The sequence below is a fragment of the Halyomorpha halys genome, unplaced genomic scaffold, assembly GCF_000696795.3.
Source record: "Halyomorpha halys isolate HHAL.00 unplaced genomic scaffold, Hhal_1.1 Scaffold128.1, whole genome shotgun sequence".
NCBI classification, from domain to species: Eukaryota; Metazoa; Arthropoda; class Insecta; order Hemiptera; family Pentatomidae; genus Halyomorpha; species Halyomorpha halys.
Genome location: NW_027110898.1, coordinates 1,323,100 through 1,347,371, shown reverse-complemented (window position 1 = coordinate 1,347,371; position 24,272 = coordinate 1,323,100). Strand labels below are relative to the sequence as shown.

Below are 24,272 nucleotides of genomic sequence, written 5' to 3'. Positions count from 1 at the left end.
AAAATTAAAATTATTATTATTATTTATTTGAATTTTATTTCATTAAAAACATCTATTATTACGTTAAAGGCTTGAAAAATAAATTTATTACGAAATTCCAGTTCACCTTCTTTTTTTTGAGTAAGCACTTTTTATGTCGTATATATTTTAAAATTGTCTTAAAGGTCTCATAAAACTAAATTTACTTTTAAGTTCATCAGTCAAAATATGTTTTTAATTATAAATCGATATATCGATGTTAGTTTTAAATTGTTAATTTATATTAACAAATATATAATTATAATTAAACATGATAGTACTGTCAACTGGTCAGACAGAGGTTATTATTTTGCAAAAAGTTGTCGCAAAAAAAAAAAATAATAATATGTAATATATTAAGTAAATAACCCAAGCGCATATATATATAAATAAAGGAGGGTTGAATGGGAGTAAGTTTAAGAGAGGAAACAAATGGTAAAATCTATTTTTTTTTTCTTTCTTCTTAGTCGAGATTTCGGCTTAAGTTGTAGGAATAGGCGATCTTTAACCCATGGGCCCTTAATTCCACTCATCAATTAATTGTAAATATTTAATTTTATTGTCATATGTTTGTTGCATTTCAAATATTAAGTAAAATAATTATTTTAACTGGTAAGTCGTTTCTTTGAGCTGAAGACACCAAGTTTTTGAGAAAATAAATTTTTTAATCGAGGTTTCCATATCTTAAACTGCCCGTGAAGGTTAAAGACACCACTAGTTATGAGCTATCCACAAAACCTGGGCTCACTACCTGATGAAAGGCTTCAAATTTATTCAATATTGTCAAATTTGTGTGTCGGTTATGACCTCAATCCGATTTACAGGGATTGTGCAGGATAATACTAGTTAGTCTTATAGCAGATTAATTGGGCCAAAAGTATATAACATTATAAAAATTAGGCAAAAATGTCGTCGCATTTAATTAATTAAAATATTAAAAAAATAAAAATTATTTTATTTCAATTGTTTTTTAAATCATTAAAAAAAAAGATATATCTAATATAGAAACAAGTTTTAAATAGCATCTGTATTTTTCTTTTATCATTATCATTTTAAAAAATAAAACATTTATTATTAATTGGAACTGGAACAATATTATAAATAATAGCAATGATTGAGGTAAATAAGTATCTATGTGTTCCGCTACACAATTAGTAACAACTGAGGATTTCTTTCGCCGTTCAGCATTCTCCCTAACTACCCCTTGAATGTTTTAATATGGAATCCTCCGAAACTGGAACATATATGGAATTTATTAACTGAAAAAGTGGATACGTAGCCCTGGAAGAACGGCGAATGGGCCAGCCTTCCGACTGCTGTAATGTTTACATAACAATAGTTAATAACGAGTGGCAGAACAGGGGAGTGGAAGTATATAAGCCCCTTCAGCCCGCTCTGGGGCACACAGTCAGCGTCCAACTCAGTCAGGGATATGTACACACAGGCAGTGAGTATCAGTACCTTTTGTGTATTATAGTGAGTACAGCGTTCTTAGTGAGAACTTTGTGGGGGGAAAGTGAAGTTTTACATTTAAAAATTCAAAAAACAAATAATAATTATCTATATCTATATACTGTTGTTAAAATTATAGAAAACAGTTTAGAACTTGAATTATTTAATGATTGATTAATTAGACTATTAAAGATTTTAAAATGCATAATTAATTTTCTCAATTCAAAATAAATAAATTTCATTTCAACCCAAACAAATATAATTAATCAATCTACTTCTAATCAATGAAAATCCATCACATTTTTTAATCAAAATAATACAACTTTAAACGTTTCAAACCAAATGTTAAACTTTAATTTGAAAAAATTTAATTTCATAGGATAGTAAAAATAATTTTCACTAATTCATCATAAGCATTATTTTTTCAAACTCTGTGGAAGAGAAAACTTATAAAAAGTTTATTTAAATTCAATTAAATTGAAAATAAATAAATTGTTTCTCATTTTAGAATCACGTTATCTCATAGCTGTCGATCGTTTTTCTAAAATAATACAACTTCATATAAAACTTTAATTTGATTGATTTTTTTTTAATGCTTAAAATTAATTAATAAATGTGAGATATGAATTCAGCTCAAAAAAATTAATATTATTTAATTTTTACTTAGTCATTAAAATGTTTTTTTAAACTACATTTGATACAACGTAGAGGAAAATTTAATGTTTATTGTATCTCAATTAAACAAAAATATATTTCCGCCTTCCAACTATTATGAATCCATAAGTGAGATTTTCGTAGCATATCTACTTCGACCTACGAAAAAAACTTAAAATGGGCTCTCATTATGAGACAAAACTCAAATACTTTCCCACATACTAAGATGGAAATAGTACTAAAATATATTATAAGGAAAAAATTACAGGATTTTAGTTTACTTAGATTTTTGAAGCACGAGCTACATCAAATTTTGATTAATAACTATTTTAAAGTCAATGTGTAAATTATAAAAATTCAGGTAACTTTATAGTTTTTGATTTCAAATTGAAATTTGTGTAAAATAAACGTAGATAAAAAGTAAATTATGAGTTAAATTTACAAAAGTTGTAAATCGTCTGATATTTTATGATTTTGGAATTAAATTTCATCAAATCCGTGGAACATGATGATCTTGATAAAAAATAATTAATTTCTATTGGCTTTATTTTTTTGTTTGTCAAATATTTAAATGAATAATATTTTTAAAACAATTTGGTTATTGTGTATAAAATATATCTTTTTAAATAAAAGAAATGAAGATTCAATTGCCTTCATATCGATAGTGTGAGGTGTTACGGCGATTACAATCATTAAGACGAATATGATGAGAAACTTCTCGCTAGCTAATTCGGTTCCAGACTTGATGGAACAGCTTTCTGGAAACAGACTATTCAACTCGAATCATGATGTGATGTCTGAGAAACTGACTACTGCTCCACAGCGACATTCGTAATACAAGAAAAGGTTCAACAATTGCTTAAGAAAGTCGTTAGTTCTTTCACTAATCATATGCAAAGATATCTTTCTTTCTTTACTGTTTCAAATCAGATCAAATATTTCTTTCTTTTATAAAGGATCTATCGGCTTTCAATAGATTGTAATGATGTTGATAAAGTTTTATGTTAACAACATATCATGAAACTTTCAAGAATTTTTTTTTCAGAATTTAATCTATAATTAAAATAATTGAAAGGTTAGTGGATGAAGGTTTTATGTTACAAATAGTAAATTTTAAGAAAACAAACTTCAATTTTTTTTATTGGGGCTTATGTTTTGAAGTGTAAATAGCCCCTACTATATCTAGGTATCTCAGTTATTAATTGTTTTTGGAGGTTACAGTACCTCACACCAGCTAGATAGGCATCTACCCACTTCTTCCTCACTATAGATTAAAAATATCAAAAAAATATGTTACATATCTCCTTTATCCACTTACCCCTTCAAATCATCTATAGTATGAAGAACCATTTGTCAACCAATTTTAAACTCATTTAAATCAAACAATAGTTGTTAAGACGAGTATTATTGTTTTTAATTTAAGATCATTAGTCCATTGACTTAAGTCACTCTATGAATCAGTTAGTAATTCAAACAGTGAATTAGTCACTTTTCTTTCGACAGTTGGTTGCTAATGATTCCTTTTTGGGGTAAAGTCGGTTAAAGACAGAATAACCAAGCATTTTTTTTATTGTTATGTATAGCTGGGAATTTTTTGAACTCATATCAAAAAGTTGATCTGTTTTATTTTGTTTGTATTTTTTGGAATGTTTCCCAAATTTTATTTATTTTCTTTATTATCAATTTTTTTTTATATTTGGGTGCTTTTGCCCAGTATGTATGTCAAAGATGAATTAGTGACTGTGATTAGATGAATGAAGAACATACGAAATAAATTTTATATATAGCTAAAAATTGTGAACAAAAACATTTACTAATGGAATGGAACAAATTTATTCCAAAGGGTGCTACAATGTTGTGCCTTATGATCTCTGGACGAGAGCACTATCTAGCGGCAGAATAATGAGAATGAAGAAATTCTGATAGATTTTAATTTCATTTTTATCATTTAATAACTAGAAACCCAATTTTATACTATTTTACATTTGATGTTCAGGTTTTGTTTCACTAATAATAACTTTTATGAATAGTCTATAGTTTCAGATCTATGATAAATTTCCAACCACCCGTATTGGTCAAATTATGACTTAGATCCCACTAATAGTTGGATGGTCGTCTTGGATTCTATGAACTATACAACCAGAAGTTAAGATTGTAGTAATTAACATATTCTGGAAATTTATTTAATTGCTTGTATTCTAGGAGAAGTTATAACATAAAAAAATAGACTGGACTTATGGAGTCCAAATGGATATTGTTTAGTACTTATGTATTATATTTAGACTAAAAGGATTTTATGTTTTCAAGATGGGGGAAAATTAGCTCTGCTCTTTCCAACATAACTTATACATTGACTTTAAATGGTCTTCTTTGGTAACATAGATTATACTACTTTAGATTGTGCATAGATTTAACCAATTTATATGCTGTTTTTTTTAAATGTCCTCATTTGATTATTATTCAAGAGAGATATATTTTCAGAGATGCTTGATTAGGATGTACGTTACATTTTTTATTACTGATTTTCTCAAATGCGATTTTCATAGATTATTCCATTGATAAATTGCCAAATCGGGTCGATTAAGACGGTTGCAAGTGTTACTGCTAACAGCAAGGTTGTTCTATATATTTTACAGTCCAATGCACCCTGTCTTAAATGATCGCCGTCGAGTGCTGTCAATCGGCAATAAGTTGGGAAATATTGATATATAACACGTCCCGACAATTACCTCGCTGACACTATGTCTCCGATGAAAAAGGAATGTGTCGAATTGGTGTAGTGCGGGCCTAGCATACCCGCTCGCTCTAAGGCTTATGAAACATTATGGCCTAACCAAGAGTTGGTGATATTTTTTAAAAAATGTACGTTAACAGTGTTTTTTTTTATATATATGACAACTATTTGTCTCTTCTTTTATAGTTTTTTTTCGGTAGTATTAATTTTAATTTTAATTTTAGAGTATTGACTAATAAATGTTAGGTATAGCATTTTACCTATAATAAAATTAATAGCTCCTATTTATCACGGTCATTATTACAAAAATATAGTCTTATGTTATTTTTCTGATTAAAATTAATTCATTATCATTCTTTGCTAGCATTTTTCAACACGTGTTTTTAGTTGATACTTTAACTTCAACTAATGCTAAATTAAAAAAAAAATAAATAAAATAAATTCTAACTTTATTTTTACTGAGATCAATTAGAAATGAAAATTTGTTTCTTTGAAATTGATCTTAGTAAAAGAAATTGTGAATTTATTTTTACTAAGATCGATAAAAATAATAAAAAAATAAATAAAAGAAATTGTGAATTTATTTTTACTAAGATCAATATGAAAGAAAAAAAAGTTTTTTATAATTTATACATATTAAATTAGATCATATTTGACCATCTAACCAAAGTCCTTATAAGCCTACATGAAAAGAATATTTCGGCCAGAAAAATTTGACTTTGTCTTTACAAAATTAAAAAAAAAAAAAAAAATACAATAAATTTTTACCTACCAAATGTGTTTATCACGTGAGCATATAGCTGAGAGATATACATCAGGTTAGTAATAAAGAAATCCGAAATTTTCCTGACTCCTCTCGAAGGATAAAACTCAACTTCTCTAAGTACAACGTTCTCCCACATTACTTAATATCATGTGGTACTTTGAATATAAAGTAATATTATTAAGCATATTTTAGTCATGACCATTGACGTAGATAAGCATCTCCAACACTAGAACTACCTTCCTGGCCCACTTAAAAAAATTGAAAACGAATTACTAAAAAGTAATAAACAAAATAAAACAAGAACTAAAATTTATAATTATATTCCCAGTAAGACCCAATGATTTTTTTTTCTATGCCCCACGAGTGCGTGGAGTTGAGATCAGGATGGTAAAACGAGTTGAGGGTAAGTTCTTTTATTGCAATGGGAATACATTTGATGACGAAGCTGAGGAAATTGGATATTTTTGATAGCAGGTGGTGTTTTGTGTTAGTCAAATGGTGCCAGGACACACCAGGTTAAAGCGCCATGTAACAACAATAATAATTATTATTAAACTTTCATCAAAATCAAATTTAGCTTTAAAACATGTATCCGATACAGGGACTTTGCTGCAACAACTTTGAGAAGGAGGGCAGAATCTAAAATTGGCCAAACATTGTGACTAGATTATCAAATTTATTGGAGGCAGGAGTTTTGCCTGAAACTTGTTACTTTATAAACATATTTTGAATACTGACCTCTCCCAATAGCAACTGTAAGTTTGGCTATAAGAACCTCTTTGAATAATGTTTCACCAAAATATTCTCTTTTTGAAGTATATTTTAAAAAATTTCGAGTTTGCAATTATTCCCTCCCTATTACACCCTCCCTACGTTTCCAGTAACGACGTTCCTGGTACGATAGCTACACATAGATTTGTCTCCGGAGGAGAAGGAGAAAGATTGCTTTCACTAGAAAATTTGGTTTGCAACGCCAGTGGTAATAATTTATTACCTGTAAAGTCTCTTAGGGATTGAATTCTAGCTACAATTATTTACTTACCGAGATTTTCAGTATCAGAATCCTTAACTTACTAATCGAATTAATTTTATTTTAATTAAAAATATGTGAGTAATTTTAATTTTTACAACAGTGCTGGAATTTTATAAAATTTCAAGATACATGTAATGTTGGTGTCAAATATGTACAAATAATATACGAATGATGTAGAGAGAAACAATTTCTTGATAATATTTTAATGACAGTTCAATACCAGAGGGTCCCGAGGTCATTTTCTTTTCAAATTTATAGGATTGTTTGAAAAGCAAGGGTAGAAACCAGCACTAAGATATAGTTTATTTGGATACGACGTACGTAAAGCACTGAGGCTGCAAAAAAGAATTGTGTTTATGACATTTTAAAATTAAACCTTGTAGTTATTCAAATATAAATAAACTGTTATTACTAAATAAATGTTGGGACGTTTCAAGGCGTTGGGGATATGATGTTTAATGTTTTCTATTTGTCACCATACATATGTGACAAGTCATTTCATACAATTGTATCAAAATGATAATACGCGCTGTTTAGTAGATGGGAGGCATGGGTACAAAGAATCACGTCAAAGTATTAAAATCAATTGAGTAAATTATTTGTGTGATCTGGCCTTTCATGACAGTCAATATGACATCGATTGTTGAAGAACAGTCACAAACAATGTTTTACTAGAAATAGTTTTTTTTTAATTTCAAATATAGAAAATGTTATTCATTCGAAAATCTATAGATTAATAATTACATCGTAAAATAAATAAATACATCGTAAAATGGACCATAAAAAATATTTCAAATCCAGCTGATCATCGGATTGCACAAGTCTAAACATGGAAAAAAAGGGTCGATTTCATGAAGACTTGTTTTACAAAACATTCACAGATCATCTGACTTTCAGTGCAGAACTGCTGACATAATTGTTATGGAGTGTGGTATAAAAAAAAGTTTGTTTTTTTTCAGAAAAGTTATGAGACATGGGCGTATGTTTTTTATTTATTTTTATTTTTTTTGAGCTAACATTTTATGTTGAAAAGTATTTGATGACAAAATTAATAAGCCTTCTAGGGTTTTTTTTTTAAAAAAAATAACATTTTTAAAGTAATTTATGCAGTTTTTTCACATTCTTTCTTTATAATAAATTCATTCTAAATTTACCAAAACGTTTTTATTTTTCGTTTGAAATTTTTTAATAAGCCAATTATGAATTATGTTAATTTCATTTAAGCAGGATTTTAATCATGTTTCAAATTTATCAACGAAACTATATCAGAACTAACATATTAGATAAATATATTAATATTATGTAACACAGCGAATTCAAAACTTTTCAGAAAATATTTTGTCATTTACAAAGTATGAAAAATTATTTTTGGAAGAACAATCCTCAATATGTTCATATTTTTGAGAAACTAGAATATTCTTTATTGCGTTTCTCATAGTTAAAGTAATTAATATCAATGTTGATTCCAGAAAATAATTCCAATTAAAAAAAATAAACATTTCACCCATTTCAATTTTTTTTTTTTCAGATGCATTACACAATTTCAGCAATACAATGAAAGCCATTTATTAGAACGGGTTTTATAGAATACGGTTAGTGACATCGGTAATTACAGTTATACAATCGGATTATATCACAACTAACGAAATCTAAAACAAAGCCAGCGGAACATTCCTTTGTTTGTCTTAGCAATATTTAATTCGATTTTTTTCTTATTGATTCAAAAGGGTATATTAATGCTTAGGACTGTATTGGTGAAACTAAAATGATTTATCCACACTAACGATTTATAGGGGTAAAACTAAATAGAATTTTTATATCAAATTTTTCATTGAAATCTTTCGATTCTTTATCTCAATTTACAAAACTTTCTTCCAGCTTCGTATGATTTTGAAGAAAGTCGTAAACGTCAATTGTCAAATGTCATATATCTAAATTAATTGATGAATGAAGCAAGTTGCTTGGTACACTTTTGCTTTCTTACCATATTTTCGTCTTTCGTATTTCGTCAAAAAACATGTTTCAGTGGTGCAAATATGAAATATAAATAGTATATGTTAATTTTCTTTGGCACTACTTTTTTATTTAATTAATTAAAATTTAGAAATTATACATGAATATAGTACTGAAATGAGAAATGAAACTCGGCATCATGAACAGAGTGCTTAAATTTACTGATAATAGTTATTTCGTTCTACACTACAATTTAAGAATCTGTTTTTATCTTTACATTTATGCATTTAAACTTCTCACATAAAATTTACATCCTCGTGAGTAATCGACTATTTATTATTTATTTTGTTATCTTATTTATTTATTATGCTAATAAAGTACAACTTAATGGTTAGAACTAATTATAACTTTATTTTCTTATGTTCAATATTTCCAACAATGTAGAAGTTTCCTGCCAGTACTTTTCCTATAGATCTACAGACGATCGATTTCTTTAATTTGTTTCACAGAATGAATTATCTTTTCTTTTAGGTCAAATCAAGACAAATCATTATTATTTTAGCAATAGCGAATGGCGGGAACAACCGAGCATTCATTCCACTCCAAAACAAACCGTTCTTGCTCAGGACCGTATAATTCATAAAAACTGAAGATAATTCGATATTGCATTTCAAATAGATTATTCAGATTCAGATTGTTTATTAAAACCTCTTATAAAAACATTTTCCCCGCCAATCCAACGGAGCGTAAGATCACGTACTTACAAAACAAAGCGGCCATGCCTCGCATGGCAGAGCAAACGTACAACTGGGATAATTATCACAGGAGAGCAATGGAACATTATTGTCGTTGCTTTTCTTTTTTTTTTTTTAGATTGGGTAAAAACTGGTGCAACAACGACATCCGTATTTTGATAGTGGCCTATAAAGAATTAAATAACACAAACCCGGTGACCGCAGGTTACCTAAGGGTACGAAAAAGTATTAAATAATAGGGTGAAGAGTGTGGGCCTATCTGACGCAACTACCTACCTCTGGATGACTGTGCAATAAAGGGTATGTGTCTTCTAAGAGGAATGAATACTACCATCGCTATATCGTACATCTGTACCTAACTTCCAAGAAACTAAATCACAATATTTTTCAATGGACTAAATTAAAGCAAACAAACAGGATTAAATTTTAATTCCCACCATAACTTAAATATTAGAAAACAATATTATTCCCAAAGTGTTTCAAGATAAAAACTAATGACTGTATTAATCTGCATCTCTTAGTCAGATCCATCATAGGGGAAATCTAATTGTTTATTTTGAAACGTATTATTTAAAATTAAGTTATTTAATTATACCCTCTGCTGTTACAGGTATTTGTAACACTCTTAGGCCTGGCCTCAGTCATGGCCCAGGACGATGCCTTCGACTACAGCTCCTACAAGGCTCCTCCACCAGCCATCCTCATGCACAAGCAAGCCTTACGACATGATGGTGCCTTCAACTATGTATTCGCAGCAGATAATGGACTCAAACAGGGTGAGACTATTGCTCCAGATGGTACAAGACAAGGTGCATACTCATACGTCGATCCCAATGGCCAGACCATCTCAGTCAAGTACACAGCAGGCAAGGATGGCTTCAGAATCTTAGAGGGAGCACACATTCCTAAACAACAAGCAGCTCCTCAGGGACCTCCACAAGGACCCCCACAATACGTGTCCCCAACCCCACAGTACTCGCCCCAGGCCAGGAGCCAGTTCACACCACTCAGACCCCAAGAGCCTTCATCCTACGAAGAAGATGGTCCAGCACCAACCCCCCTCCTCAGGCCACAACCTATCCCAACCTTCAGGTCCCAGATCAAACCAGTCCAGGAGTACGTCCCAAGGCCAGAAGATGAGCACAAAGGACCTCATTCGTTTGGATCCGGCTACTCTTTCGAATTTGGAGGTTAAGTCATTAGTAGTGTATTAATGTTTCGTTTTTATACTTTTATACTTGTGCGTGCGTGACTTTTGTACAAAATTGTTATATTACAACTGTTGATTTTTATTTTTACTCATTTCTTCAGTTTCAATTCAAAACCCACTCTCTAGTATCATTCAAATCACATTTTTAAAAGTTAAAATGAAATCTACATCAAAATGATGTAAAATGTTGAATGGATATATTTAGTAAAAAAACAGTTTTTAGAAAAGTATTTATTCAACTACAGAGGGGACATATAAGATCTTTCAGAACATTATTTAAGTCTTTAAAATATAAATTCATTTACAGCTTAATAAAAACCTTTGATTCAATAAAAAATACCAAAGCAATATACCAGAGAACCAGGTGATAGGATCATAACATTTACATCTACAAATGACACAGTACAAAGAAATAATTTTAGGATGTTTTACAGCTGTATTCATTAATCAAAAATAATAAGTAACTTTTAATGATACCACTTTTAGGTAGATATTTTTGTAGTTATTTAGGATCAAAAAATATTCAACACATTAAATATAGATAGTGTTCATCTTGTATTTGCATATTGCCCAAAGAAAAGTTAATAAACTAGTTGTATTCAAAATATACCTCGTAGGAAAATAACAGACAATTAAAAAAAAAAAAAACAAAAAAAAAACAAGATACCTTTCGGATTTAGTTACAGTACTTTTATTAATTATAGTAAATTAGAAGACATCCTAGGAATATTTTATTCATTTTTTAATTTATTAAAAAAAATTATGCAACCAGCAGTATGATAGAAACCAAATCACAAAAAATGAAATGTACTAGATTACAATGTATTTATATCTCATTGTCCATTGCCTCTGTTAAATTGTGGTATTGAATTCCATCATTTTATTAAAATACTATCCCTACTAGCTAGCTCATTTTTTGAACTCATTGTGCAACTTATTCGGCCAACAAAACCTCAAAAAGTGAGCAATGGATTAGTTTATCATGATGTGGACTATATGGAACCTGAAGGTATCAAAAGCAATAAAATTACAGATACTTGAACTAGGAAGGGCTTAAAAAACATGCCATGAGTCAAAAATCTTGAATTTAATTATCAAATATTGCAAGATATTAAATTGTAGGGATTATTAAACATGAAACTTATTCAGCCTTTAAAACAGTTCAGTTTATAGTTGTTATTAGAGGATTAATGTAACCTAATTTTTTTTTTTAAATACACTAAATGTTATGAGAGATTGCTGGTTAAAATATCATCACAACAAGATAATTTTGACAAGAGAATACTATCAACACACAATCTTGAACATAAGTTTATCATTGTTTTGAACAAACAAATATTTGAAAAGAAACATTTGATCCAAAATTTTCAAATTACACAAAATTACTTATGACCATAAGTAATCATGGTGGTGAAATCTGATCACATTGGGATGAGAGTCACAGTGTCCGATTAATAACAGTTTTTGTTGGATTATCATCTGGACTGTTAATATTGATTTCTCAGCGAAATGAATCAGGAGAAAGAAGCAGCCACTTGGTAGCTGCCAATGATGGGCAAAAATGCCCAATTGACTCATTTGCTGTACTAACGTTCTTTCCTTTCCCTCCCATTACCAGCACCTGTATCACCACAGTAAACACTAAACCATCCCATATAAACTCTGAAAAGAAAGATATTATATTGGATTTTTTTAAATAAAAGATACAAGAGTTATTCTGGGATAAAGAATTTATCCAGAAACAGAGGGTGCTGAGGTGGTACCCTAAATCATTTTATTCTCTAGAGTCTCATTGCTTAATTAGAATGGAGTAGAAACATGATATATTGAGATAAATAGAATAATGGGTTGTATCATGAATCAATGTTTTTTGGAAAAAGATTAATCTAACATCAAAGAATTTAATCTAATTTCATTAATGCTTTGAGTTGTAAAAATTTACTCCTAGGCTTTCATACAATTTATTTGATGAAAATTTTTTAATTCATTCTTCATAAATTCTAAAAGTCTGAAAAGAAATTAAAGCCTAAAAGAAGTTTTATTCGCCTTTTGAAAAATAGTACAACAAACTTCAATAAAGGTAGGCACCTATTAGTCTTGGTGGATATTGGAGAGCTATAGTTTTTTGGCCTAAGGTATTTTGCAAGGTAAATCTTGAAATGGATAATCATTGATCATGCAGGAGAGTTTGTACATTATTAAACTATAAAAGAAAATATATATTTCAACTACTCCAATCCAATTCGCCAGTTAATAAAGTGTGATTTTATTCATTCATATTTTGTTAATACCGAGTCAAAAAATTAATATGATATGATATAATAAAATTTATTATAACAGTTATGTAGCAGAAGAGAAGTGCAGAAAAGGAATAGGTGTCAAGAAACTGAGTTAATTTTATCTGAGGTATATTCAGGTATTTTGACCAACATGTATTCAACATTTAAATGTTTAATAATGGCCTTATAATGTCACACCTAAGGCAATGTTCAGCTTATGTTGTAACTATTAATTGTTAAAAAAAATATTTAACATATCACTCAAGAACTATTAGTTTTTTATACATACAAAAATTTAACACTAAAAATAATAGAAAATTATGTAAGTTACCAGTAAATAATGAAATTGATACATAAGTACTGAAATCCATCGATAATATTACAAGTAGCAAAAAGCTCAGTGTGAAACCTTTTGTATAAATGTATTTTATAATAAGAATTTTATTAATTGAGATAAATCTGTCTGACAAAAACAATGATGATGGCTTTGTTGAAATTGATTACTCTTAATAAGACTAATTATAAATTACTCTTTACTAGTGTTGCTTGAATAGTATTGAATGGTGTTAAATGGTAATAGTGTTGCTTAGGCTGCTTGAATAATATAATGTATAGAAATGCTGCTTGTGTTTAATTACTGATCACAAATATAAATGACACTCTTTAAATTTTACATATTTTGATTAATAATTTAAGTTAGGCTACTATACTATTTTAGATCATTTCAAAAGCATTTTTATACTTTTAACTTTGTTACATTACCAATGTGATCACCAGTTCGATTTTTAAGGTCTTAAATTACCTTTGCGATTTCTTTGATTAATTTTTTTTGTATTTGGACTTCCTACAGCAGCAATATACTGTTTCCTTCTGAATATATCCACACCTCCTCTTGAAATACTTCATTTTCCCAATGTTTTATGCAGAAAGGGGGAATCTAGGAGATATATCTCCTCTCTCTCCCGAAATCTATGAAAAAGTAAGATTTTCATACCCAGCAACATGAGATTTGTATATTATTTGAGTATTTATGTATTAATTTTGTATTTTGAGTAATAAATGCCTTATTATTATATTTGTTCCCCTCCTTAAAAAAGAAATCTCTGCCTTTGAGATTTTCCTTTTCGTGTAAGGTGGCTTTTATTTGATCATTAATGAATATTTGCCTGAGAGCTATTTTGCTTTATAATGGCCTATTTTATAATCTCGACCTGAATTAGTAAGTCATTTCATAACATGACCAATCTGAATCAGTATTCTATTTTTTTTTTTTTTTTATTTATTCCAAAACTCTTGCAATATCTATTCTTATTCTTTTTTTTATAGTACATTTTCTTTAGAGTACAAATAATTTGAATGGTTAAACTATGACTTTAAATTTGAAATAGTAAATTGTAAGAGATAATTGATTGATTGATTGATTGCTGTTGCAGGAGATGTAAACTTTGGTAACTAACTCTCATCTATGATAAGAACTAAATCCACAAATGAGATCAGCTGTTAGAAATGGCTTGAGGAAAAGAGTACGGAAAATTCTGCTAATCTTTGGCCATTGAATTTGGTGAAATATCTCATTTCCTCAGTCTTTTACTTTTCACTGTGAATGTTATGGTTATAATTGGTATCAGTTTGCTGAATGTGAAATGCTTTTGTAAACAGTTTTGTTGAAGGTAAAGTATCCAGATAATGCTTTAGTAAAAATGTTTGTAAATAAATCACATTAAAAGATTGTTATGAGTATTGCAACGCTCAAAGTTAAAAATATAAGTTTTTTATCATAACGATAACTTGAACTAATTTATTTTGCATAGCAGAGATTATTAGCAGTATTGGTTTCGTTAATAAAAACATAATTATGCTGTTCATGTGTATCATAATTGTACAATTACTGTACATACAAAGATCATTGTTTTTATAAGATAGTCATATAGGGTTTAGATTAAATGTTTGTTAAATTACCTGTATGTAATAAAGTGACTTTAGAGAAATAAAGATGATATAATTTACTAAATTAAATGTTTATTGCTCTACCTTTTCTTTTCAAAAAATTAATTTGATATTGTCTAATATAGTTTTAATTCCCATGATAACATGTGGTATTGTTCTATATGAGATGAGAATTGACCAACAAGGAATTCAGAAATTTGCTCTAGTGGCTTGTTATTGAAGCTGTCTTCAATACATATGATGGTGTAGTGGAGAGTTTGTACAAGTCAACAAGTGTTATCACAATCTTTTAATACCTATTTTTTTTTTTTTTTAAGAATTCACTGTATCATCACTTAGTCGCAGCTTGTGGAAATTTTTGTTTCTTGTGGTATAAAAATTTTACTTTTATTAACTAGTGAGTAATTCATTTTTATTCATCAACTATCTAAACTAATATCTATGGAGTTTCATTACTGTACCTTTCTTGGCTGATGTGCTATCACATTATTATTAAAATAACTTCCCTTCATTGGGTATGATTGTTGTCAATGGTGTATCAACCATTTGGGGTCAGAGATTGATTCATTTTTGAGCCCCTCAACAAATAAAACCTTACAATTTTCATCAAATTACATTTTCATCTTAAATATATGTGTATAAATATATATGTATATATACATATGAATATACATAAAGTGTAATCTGTTATTCAATAAAATTACTATTCAAAAAAAAAAAGCCTGGAAAAATAATTATTTGTTATTTATAAAAAAGGTGGCTTTATCTTTCTGTAATTAAGAGGGTAAGTATGTACCAAAAACTAAACATTACTCCAACCACTTAAAATTCATTAACATTTACCAAATTTATCAAATACATTGTGTAGTTTATTAGTGATAATTAAAAACTGGATTTATATGCAGGTTAAAACCGAAAAATGTGCAGTAAAAAATCCAAAATGTGTAATAAACACCAAAATATTGCAATAATCAACTTTATTGTTCATTTAATAATATCAATACATGCTTATCTAACCTGGTTTAAATCAATTTACACTCACTAAATATTCTCTACATCAATGCAAACATACATAAAAAACTAATATTTTCTTTTTTAGCTTGACAAGGGCACCAAAAAATATATTTAGCCCAAAAAGGATGCTACGGTAAAAAAAAATTTTGACAACCCCTGGTGTATTTACTAATGAATATGGCATTAACCAAAAACCTAACAAGTAATAAGTCAAAGTAGAGAAACTTTAAAAAGTTTGGTTAAAAATATATTAGTATATTTACTTTTGTTCATGTTGCCACTGATTAATACTAATCCAAAAACATTCATCACTTATGATTACTGGAACACCCTGTACGTCTAAGAAAGCGTGGTAATACCATACATGCATGTATACATATATATGTATCATTGATATTATAACTAAAACTTAAAAAAATATGTAAAAATGAATAAATGGCCAACAATATACTATTACCATTACATATTAAATGGGACCTATTTTATCTTTCTTAATTATTTCTAAAACAAGTTGTTTTGAGAGTGTGCCGATGCCAGAAACATTGACAAGTTTGTAGAAAATTTGAGGTTATAAGGGTCTATGTTCATTACAATAAAGATAATACAAAGTTAAAAAGTTGTGCCCTTGAAGTAAATTGAAATTTGAAGTACTAATTTCTTCTTTTTTTTAATTCAAAAATTCTGAAAACAAGCTTTCTTTTTGTTATTCATAAATAGCACTTACTTTTTCTAGGCTAAAATGTATGCTTTCAATGACATTAAAATACCTCAGATCGAAGATACTACACCTTTTAGTTGTGAAACAATTTTTTACTGCTTCTTACAAGATTGTTTACAGCTACTATTCTTTTAATTTTTAACAAGTAAAGAAATAATAAAAATAAAACCAAAAGCTTAATTGTATAATTTTTTACAATTTTTGATGCCCTTCATTGGAATTAGAACTTCAGAGGAATTGCTGCATTAAAAAAAAAGTGTGTTATAGTGGGCTGCCAAGTTTATGTGTTCCAAGGCTAAGAATTAGTTACTCAAGTATTTATTGCTTCTTAACTAGCTTAACTAATTATTGTATACCTCTCATAGTATACAATAATTAGTTAAGGTAGTAGACCTTAAAGAATAATTTTGTTCTCTTAGTTCATTGTTGATCAGCAAATAACAGTATTTAATTATCCAATTTTAAACTGACTTATCTCTCAAATGAGTTGTACCCGTTTGTGAAATAGTACCCCTTGATCAAAATTAAATCAACTCTAAGATTTTAGGATTTGATGGTTTGTTTAAATTTCATAAAAATATATTAACCAATCTTAATCATTTATTACATGAGATACTTATAATTAAGTTTTTATTTTTCTGGTATATGTATCTTCAGTTATGGAATTCAAAGAATTTATTGATTATAATATCTCAATTTTAATTATGATTGAAGTAGATGGTATATATTTTTATTGTTTCTTTTAGAAAAAAATGTTAAAGAATGTCCAATTGTTCCAAAAAAACAAAAAACAGAATCACATACTTACCAAATTTAAATCACAGATGAGTTGTGCCAAACTGTGTTTAAGTGTGTAAGTTCATCTAATGGAGGGTTAAAAAGATAATAATAACAATAATTGGGTTACATTTTGTCATTAATAAGTTCACGTTTATGTACAGTATATTTCTCTCAATAAGAAACAACATTTATTTCAACTAATTTTAAAACTTCAAAACTAGACCAACATTAAAATCTAAATGTAAAATTCAACAGAATTTTTATATATATTTTTTTGTTTATTTTATTTTTTTTTTGTTATTTTACCAATTAAACATTAAGATACAGAAACAACTAACATTGGACGATAGAAAAGTACCTTTTAGCTTACCGACACAAAGGAAGACACAAACAAACATATAGAACAAGTGTAGCATTAATACTGTAGATTGTTACTTTTACCAGATAAAAATACAGTCAATATTGTACCTTCCTTGTGACTAAACAAGTTCAATTAAATTCCATTCAGGTATTTATCCTTCGGTAATATATAAGTGCATTCCATAATAATATGGAGTGCTGAAAGTTTCTCTGGAAAAAAAAATTACATTACAAAGAAACTAGCTCATAATTTAACTAAATAATTATTATTTTGGTATTTCTTATCAGTCTGTAATATCAACAAATATTATAAGTCGTTCCAGTAAAATTTTCCTCTCAACCAAACACCTTGTTCAATATAAATAAATAAAATGTATTTTTTTTTCTCAGTTAAGTAATTATCATACATATTAAAATAGTTGTAGAAAATTTATCTAATTAAGTAAATCAGTAGTTCAGTAGTTTTATTTTTCTAAATAAAGTTTTTGTTCTAAAGTAATATTTCCTATTTCTATAATATCATTCTCAAAGATTATAAAATAAATTAATAATAATAGACTCTACACTTAGTGTTCACTTTTAGAATAATTTAAAAAAATAAATAATTCGAATAGTAATTTATCTCACTGCATAACCTAATCTAATTAGGTTAATAATTATGAAAAGTTTACTTTTTTAGTTAGTTACTATGCTAAATTATATGAGTGGAATTCATAAATATTTGCACATATCTATAACTTATATCGTACATTTACTTAAGTTCATACATCAAGTATCTGATGTGGAAATTACATACTAAAACACAGCTTATGATTGAACATAAAATAAGATTCTACTGATTCAACATAACATGTTAATGAATCAAAAAACAAAAATCCAAATGCCTAATTATAAATATTATACTATAGTGAATATTATTTTGGAAACAAATATAATAACATTATTTATTCTTCCTTTTTGATAAAAATCAAGAAATAATAAGTATGATTTCTCAAATGCTGAGACTATTTTTCTTTAGACAAGTGGAAAAATAAAACAAAATATTTATACATTAAATTTAATAGTTAATTATTGAAAACAATATCCTTTTTCAATATTTAAATGTATGAAAGCATTAGATGGGTAACATAATTTTTTTTATGACAAAAATAAAAATATATAATGTTCAAGAAACATTATATTTCAACAATTTTCTTGGGTTTTCCAAAAAGTTGTCAAAGATTACAAGCTTATGATAAAACAACAGGCTTAACAACCAAAATAATGGAAAAATGTGTTATTACTAAATTCAATATTAATATTAAATAAAAGTACCAAGAAAATAAATTAACTTTTTTTAAAAGGAGTTAATTATTATTTTATTTACCTTTTTTTTAGCTGAATAAAATAATTTGGTTAATACACATTTGAAGGAATATCATAGTAAAATTCTGTGACTGTTATAGTTTTAAATTTTTGTAATAAAATTTTGAAAGCTTCAAAAATATTTTCTTTTGTCAATGAATGAAAATTATAGCTAAATGCTTGATAAATAAACAAAACATAATTTAAGAAATAATGAGGCAATGAGTATCAACACTTTTTTCTTTTAAAAAATTGTAATGATCTGTACTAAAAAGACAAAGAAAACTAAAAAAATGTATTTTATATTGACTTTTGTTTCTGTCAATCTAAAATAAAAACCATTTGATAAATCATTAAAAGTTGTGAAACATATGCTGTTAATTCTAACAGTTATGATTGTGAACTTTTAATGTTGTTCCTAATACATGTAGACAGACATCTTTGCACATATTCGAATTTTACCAAAAAAGAAAACAAACACTTTTTGAATTAAAACTTAGACATTTTTAAGGACATATCATTTTTTTTTGTATAACAAAACCAAGAAAAATAACCACAATAAAGAATTATGTTCCTATAAACTAAATAAAACACAGTTTATTGAAATTTATATTCAAACCAACAAGAATTGTTTAGGTATGTTACTTAAAAAGTCTTTATTTTTTTTTTTTTTTATTTTTTACAGTAAGTATAACTTCCGTTAATCCTAGTTTTATATTTCAAATACCCAAATAATGTACAACCAATAGCAATACTGAATTGGATCTAAATACCACTGAGTGGTATATAACAAATTTAAACTGTGAAACTATACATATAATAATTTAAGTACACAAAAAGCTAATCATCGATAGATCACATTTTTAAAACATTTGTCTTAATAGCCAAAACTAAATAAATTTTTGTATTGATCAAAATCACAATAAATAACGTTTTACATTGCCAATTAACCTTTCTTTGTGTATTTAATTTTTCTAGCTACGGTTAATTTTCAAAGTGAAGAGAATTTTAGAGAGCATGCATTTGGTCCATTAAAATAGTTTTTAAATATTATCTGTACATAAAACTTAACAAGTTAAAACATTATTTATTTCTAAAAGTCTATATACAACAGCCACTATAGGATAGGGCACACCATGAGACAGTATTTATTGCATTGTGGTCCAAAATAGATAAAAATTAAATGAGGTATAACTTATAAGGTATATACAATGAAAATAAACACTATATTTAGTTTGGGAAGAAGTTCATTAAATAGTCAATTACAATAAGGGCTACCTAACCAGAATCTCCCTGTAATAAAGGAGTTGATGCAGTGATGCTGCTACTGTGGTTCGCAGTTGGCTTACTGATGTTGTTCTGATGCCTCGAAAGAATGGGAGAAGTTATAGTGTTGCCAACAGACATATCGGATAGAGTATTTCCACTGATTGGGCTACCTTCAAGTGTATCACAGCCAACAATTTGGCCCATTGTTGTGTTACTGACTGTGCTTCCTGGCAAAGTATTGTTTCCAGAGGGTTCTTGTGTATCTGGAGGTGGATCTCTTTCGCCTAGTAGCCAGTAAGTGGTCATTTTCCCTTTACCCTAAAAGAATATATACAGTGAAAAGATTTTACTTCAAATTGTTAATGTTACTAAAAAAATATCTGATATAGTATAATATAATGAAGTATCTAATCCCATATTGCTCCACTATGTTAAAGATGTAATAGAAAATCAAGTTGTCTTATAATTAATTGATTCCTGATTTTTTTTTTTTCAGATAACAAAATATTTGTAAACTTTATCACCCAAAAGTCCTAAGTAAACTTACACTATTTGATTAAAAGGTTTTCATTATCATATGCAATTATTAAATAATAAATGAAACTGTATCATAAAGGTTACCTTCATTTCAATTTCTCCCCTCAGTTCCAGTTCAAATGTTCCAAAAGTGTCTAGTACTTCTTTCGTTTTGGGAGAGACATGAATTTTAAGAGCTGAAAAATGGAAGAAAATTATTAATCAAGAAATATAATTTATGATAGTTCATTTACACTTCAGTGCAATGGGCGCTCTTACTCCAGTGATCTATAAATTAAAATGAATCTAGATTGAACTGATAATTACATTGGTTTAGGGTAGAAAAAGACTTATTTAAAGAGGTTGATTTCATTTGATTTTTAGTTTGATTTTATATCCTAAAGAGCTCAGTGTCCCACTCGGTTAAAGATGGAATGTAGGTTTATACAATAATACTAAAACTATTTTTTAAAAAATTCAGCTCTAGGCAGATGAATAAATTTATGTTCATAAAAATACCTTCTCCGTTTGATTCCATTCTTGATGAAGTATTCACCGTGTCTCCAAATAGGCAGTATCTTGGCATTTTAAGTCCAACGACACCAGCAACACAGGGGCCTACATCATCACATACAATTAGTAACGTCTAAACCAAATACATAATCAATAATGAATTAAAATACTAATTTCAGAAATTGTCAAATTAATGTTTTCAGAAATCAGAAAAAGAGAAATTGTAAAACATTGTATTAAATATGGGTCTTTTGGTATTAATTTATTGAAATATCAATTTAACTGAAGTGTACATTTTTTATATTTAAAAAAAAAACACAAAAAAAAGCAGTTTATCATTTATATGATAATATCTACATGGTTATACAAGGTTAAAAATACTAGTTTCACAAAGCCAATTGAATGTATAGTAGCAAGCTGTAAATCAGTATTTTTCACAATTCCTATACATGAAATTAAAGAAAGTTAAGAAACATTGATGGAAATCCTGATTCATAGTAAACTACTAAACAATCATATGGCTTACCTTTAAAACTGATAGTTTTGATGTTTGATCTTTAATCAGATTCAATTTTAGTCATTAATGCCATATATTAGGAAAGCTTTCAGTGTGCTTATTTGAGTGTCTGTAAAATACTTTGAACTTCGATATATAATATAGTGAGTGAATTATTTCAGGTAAGCAGTAAAAAACATAAAGTTAACGGTATAGGCTAAGCCAACCATAGATATAATCAAAGAAGTTGTTCGAGGTACAATTAGAGAAGAAAGGACATATATAAGTAAAATTTATTTTTATTGTGATGAGGGGCAGAACATTAGCACATAATGTTATTACATATTTATGTTATAATATATACACTAGTGGCCCTTGATGAATCATTCGCATGATATATTGGTCAGTCACCACTATAACAGTTAAACATGTTATTAATGTGTAATAAATAAATGCAAGTATTTATTAATGAAATATTTCTTATTTTGAAAATTATTAATGAATATCAGTCTCTTTGTTAAAATTTGTTATCATTCTGTACATGTCTCATTGCAAAACATTAAAAATGCATATATTGGTATTGTAAGATATCCTTTTATTTTTTTTAAATTCTATACCTTGCAAAACTACTGTGCAATTTATATGAATGAAACCACTTATCGGCTGCCATTTTGAAATAAAAAGCAGTAGAAATATTTATTCTGTGCAAAAACAATTTTGAGAAATAATATAGAATAGAGAAACATAACATGTGAACAACAAACTGTATCTTTATTAATAATTATCCGATTTCGATGATTTATTATTTTTTTATAGGTTATTTAATTGCCTTTAAGAAAAGGTAAGAAAACTAAGAAGTTCCAAAGATATTAACTGTTCAAACCATGCGTAAATAAATTAAAAATTCGTTAACAATTTTTTCATGGATTTATTATTAAATGCCCAGAATCACCAATTTAGTACATAGGTACCAAAAGACAAAACTCTACAAAATGGAAAAATAAGGAACATCAGTCAAACCCTTTACAAGATAATATTAATAATTTATATTTTATTTGATAAAAAATTTTGAGATAGTGATTTGCACTTTGTGATTTTCCTCTATTTTCATAAATGGCTCATATGTGGGTGAATGAAACTGATAATTAGCATCAATTTTGAAATAAAATTCAGAGGGGAAAATGCTTATTTTTTGTCATTAACATTGAAGGTAATCTTTAAGATGAATGCTCATTCAATGGATTTGATGAGATAGTAAGGGAGGTATGGCATACTGTCAAAAAAAAAAACTTTATTTAAATCATTGCATGAACTGTTAATCACCTGGACATGATCAAAATGAAAAACAGTTTTAATGATTATAAAAGCTGAGACAGTGTGGTGTTAGGAGGCTCATTTCCAAATAAATATTTCCACATTTAAATTTTTTATCATATAACAATCCTTTATCTTTTATGGAATTTTAAAATTTAATTTTATTATTAATTCTGTTAATTGTATCCTAAATACGCTGGCTGCTGTTATCCTTCCTTCTCCAGATTGTTTTAAAGGAACTGCTACCATTTGGAAGAAAATAATAATATAAATGCGTGTATCTTATTTTAATCTCTAATTCTAAAGCATAAGTAAATTTATATTTTTATCAAAATTATTTGATCCATTGAAAAATATTCAATAATATTGTTATTTAAAAACAATAACTAAATCATCAATGTCTTTCATAAACACCCAACTTTTTCATGGAAGTTCTAATTGTTGCTTCCTGAGCATTTTCTTTTATTCTATTTTAATATCATTAGAAAGTACTTTAACAATAGCTTTTTAAATAAAATATCTTATGCATTACTACTTTTCATTAAGACTAAATAATAAAAGTACACTCAAAGTGTTGAGAACCTTAGAAACTATGGTTCTAAAAGCTCTTAAATCCTTTCCTGATTAATTAAACCATAGTGGATTCTTGGATGCAGGCAGTTATTAGTGGTTAATTTAGTTTTTGGCCTGCCTTTGACTTTAGTGAAATCTAGTGAATAATATATGATTCTTCTATATGAAAATTTATCTTAAAAGTAATGTTATTAAAAGCATTCTTTCCCTTTAGGATTAGCATCATTCTAGTTATATTAAATTTTATAATGTTATATTTCTTTGATAACAATTGTAAACTTCCTTAATTTATTAGATCTTGTGATATAGATGTAAGGATATTTCTTTTTTAAATTTTCAATTGCTTATAAATATTAATATATGCTTATTCTTATCAATGTAATTTAATTTAAGTTTAAAATTAATTCTTTATATTTGTTTGAATAAAAAAAAAAAAGGCATGATGCATCAACATTTTTTTATCATTGATGAGAGAGATCTCACTGTGTAAGGAACTCCAATCTAAAAGTAGCAATGTACAGGAAATTTCCTTAAAATAAGGTAAGGCTGATTCTTTGTGTACTAATTTTTTAAT

At 27.7% G+C, this 24,272-nt stretch overlaps 2 protein-coding genes across 7 annotated transcripts in view; one reads left to right on the top strand and one right to left on the bottom strand.

Moving 5' to 3' along the window:
- The first annotated feature begins 1,418 nt into the window (after positions 1–1,418).
- Positions 1,419–10,663, top strand: LOC106678187 (endocuticle structural glycoprotein SgAbd-2). The gene is made up of 2 exons (XM_024361151.2): positions 1,419–1,465; positions 9,976–10,663. The coding sequence occupies exons 1-2, from the start codon at positions 1,451–1,453 to the stop codon at positions 10,558–10,560; spliced, it is 600 nt and encodes a 199-aa protein (XP_024216919.1). The 5' UTR covers positions 1,419–1,450; the 3' UTR covers positions 10,561–10,663.
- A 6,794-nt stretch (positions 10,664–17,457) lies between these two features.
- The window catches only part of LOC106678192 (atrial natriuretic peptide receptor 1), a 1,188,520-nt gene continuing 1,181,705 nt past the window's right edge, over positions 17,458–24,272 (bottom strand). For all 6 annotated transcript variants that reach the window (XM_067048967.1, XM_067048969.1, XM_067048970.1 and 3 more), the window contains 3 exons: positions 21,322–21,420; positions 20,908–20,999; positions 17,458–20,604 (listed from right to left, as the gene is read on the bottom strand). In XM_067048967.1, coding sequence (XP_066905068.1) covers positions 20,296–20,604; positions 20,908–20,999; positions 21,322–21,420 — 500 coding nt within the window. In that variant the 3' untranslated portion in view covers positions 17,458–20,295. The remainder of the gene's footprint in view (positions 20,605–20,907; positions 21,000–21,321; positions 21,421–24,272) is intronic.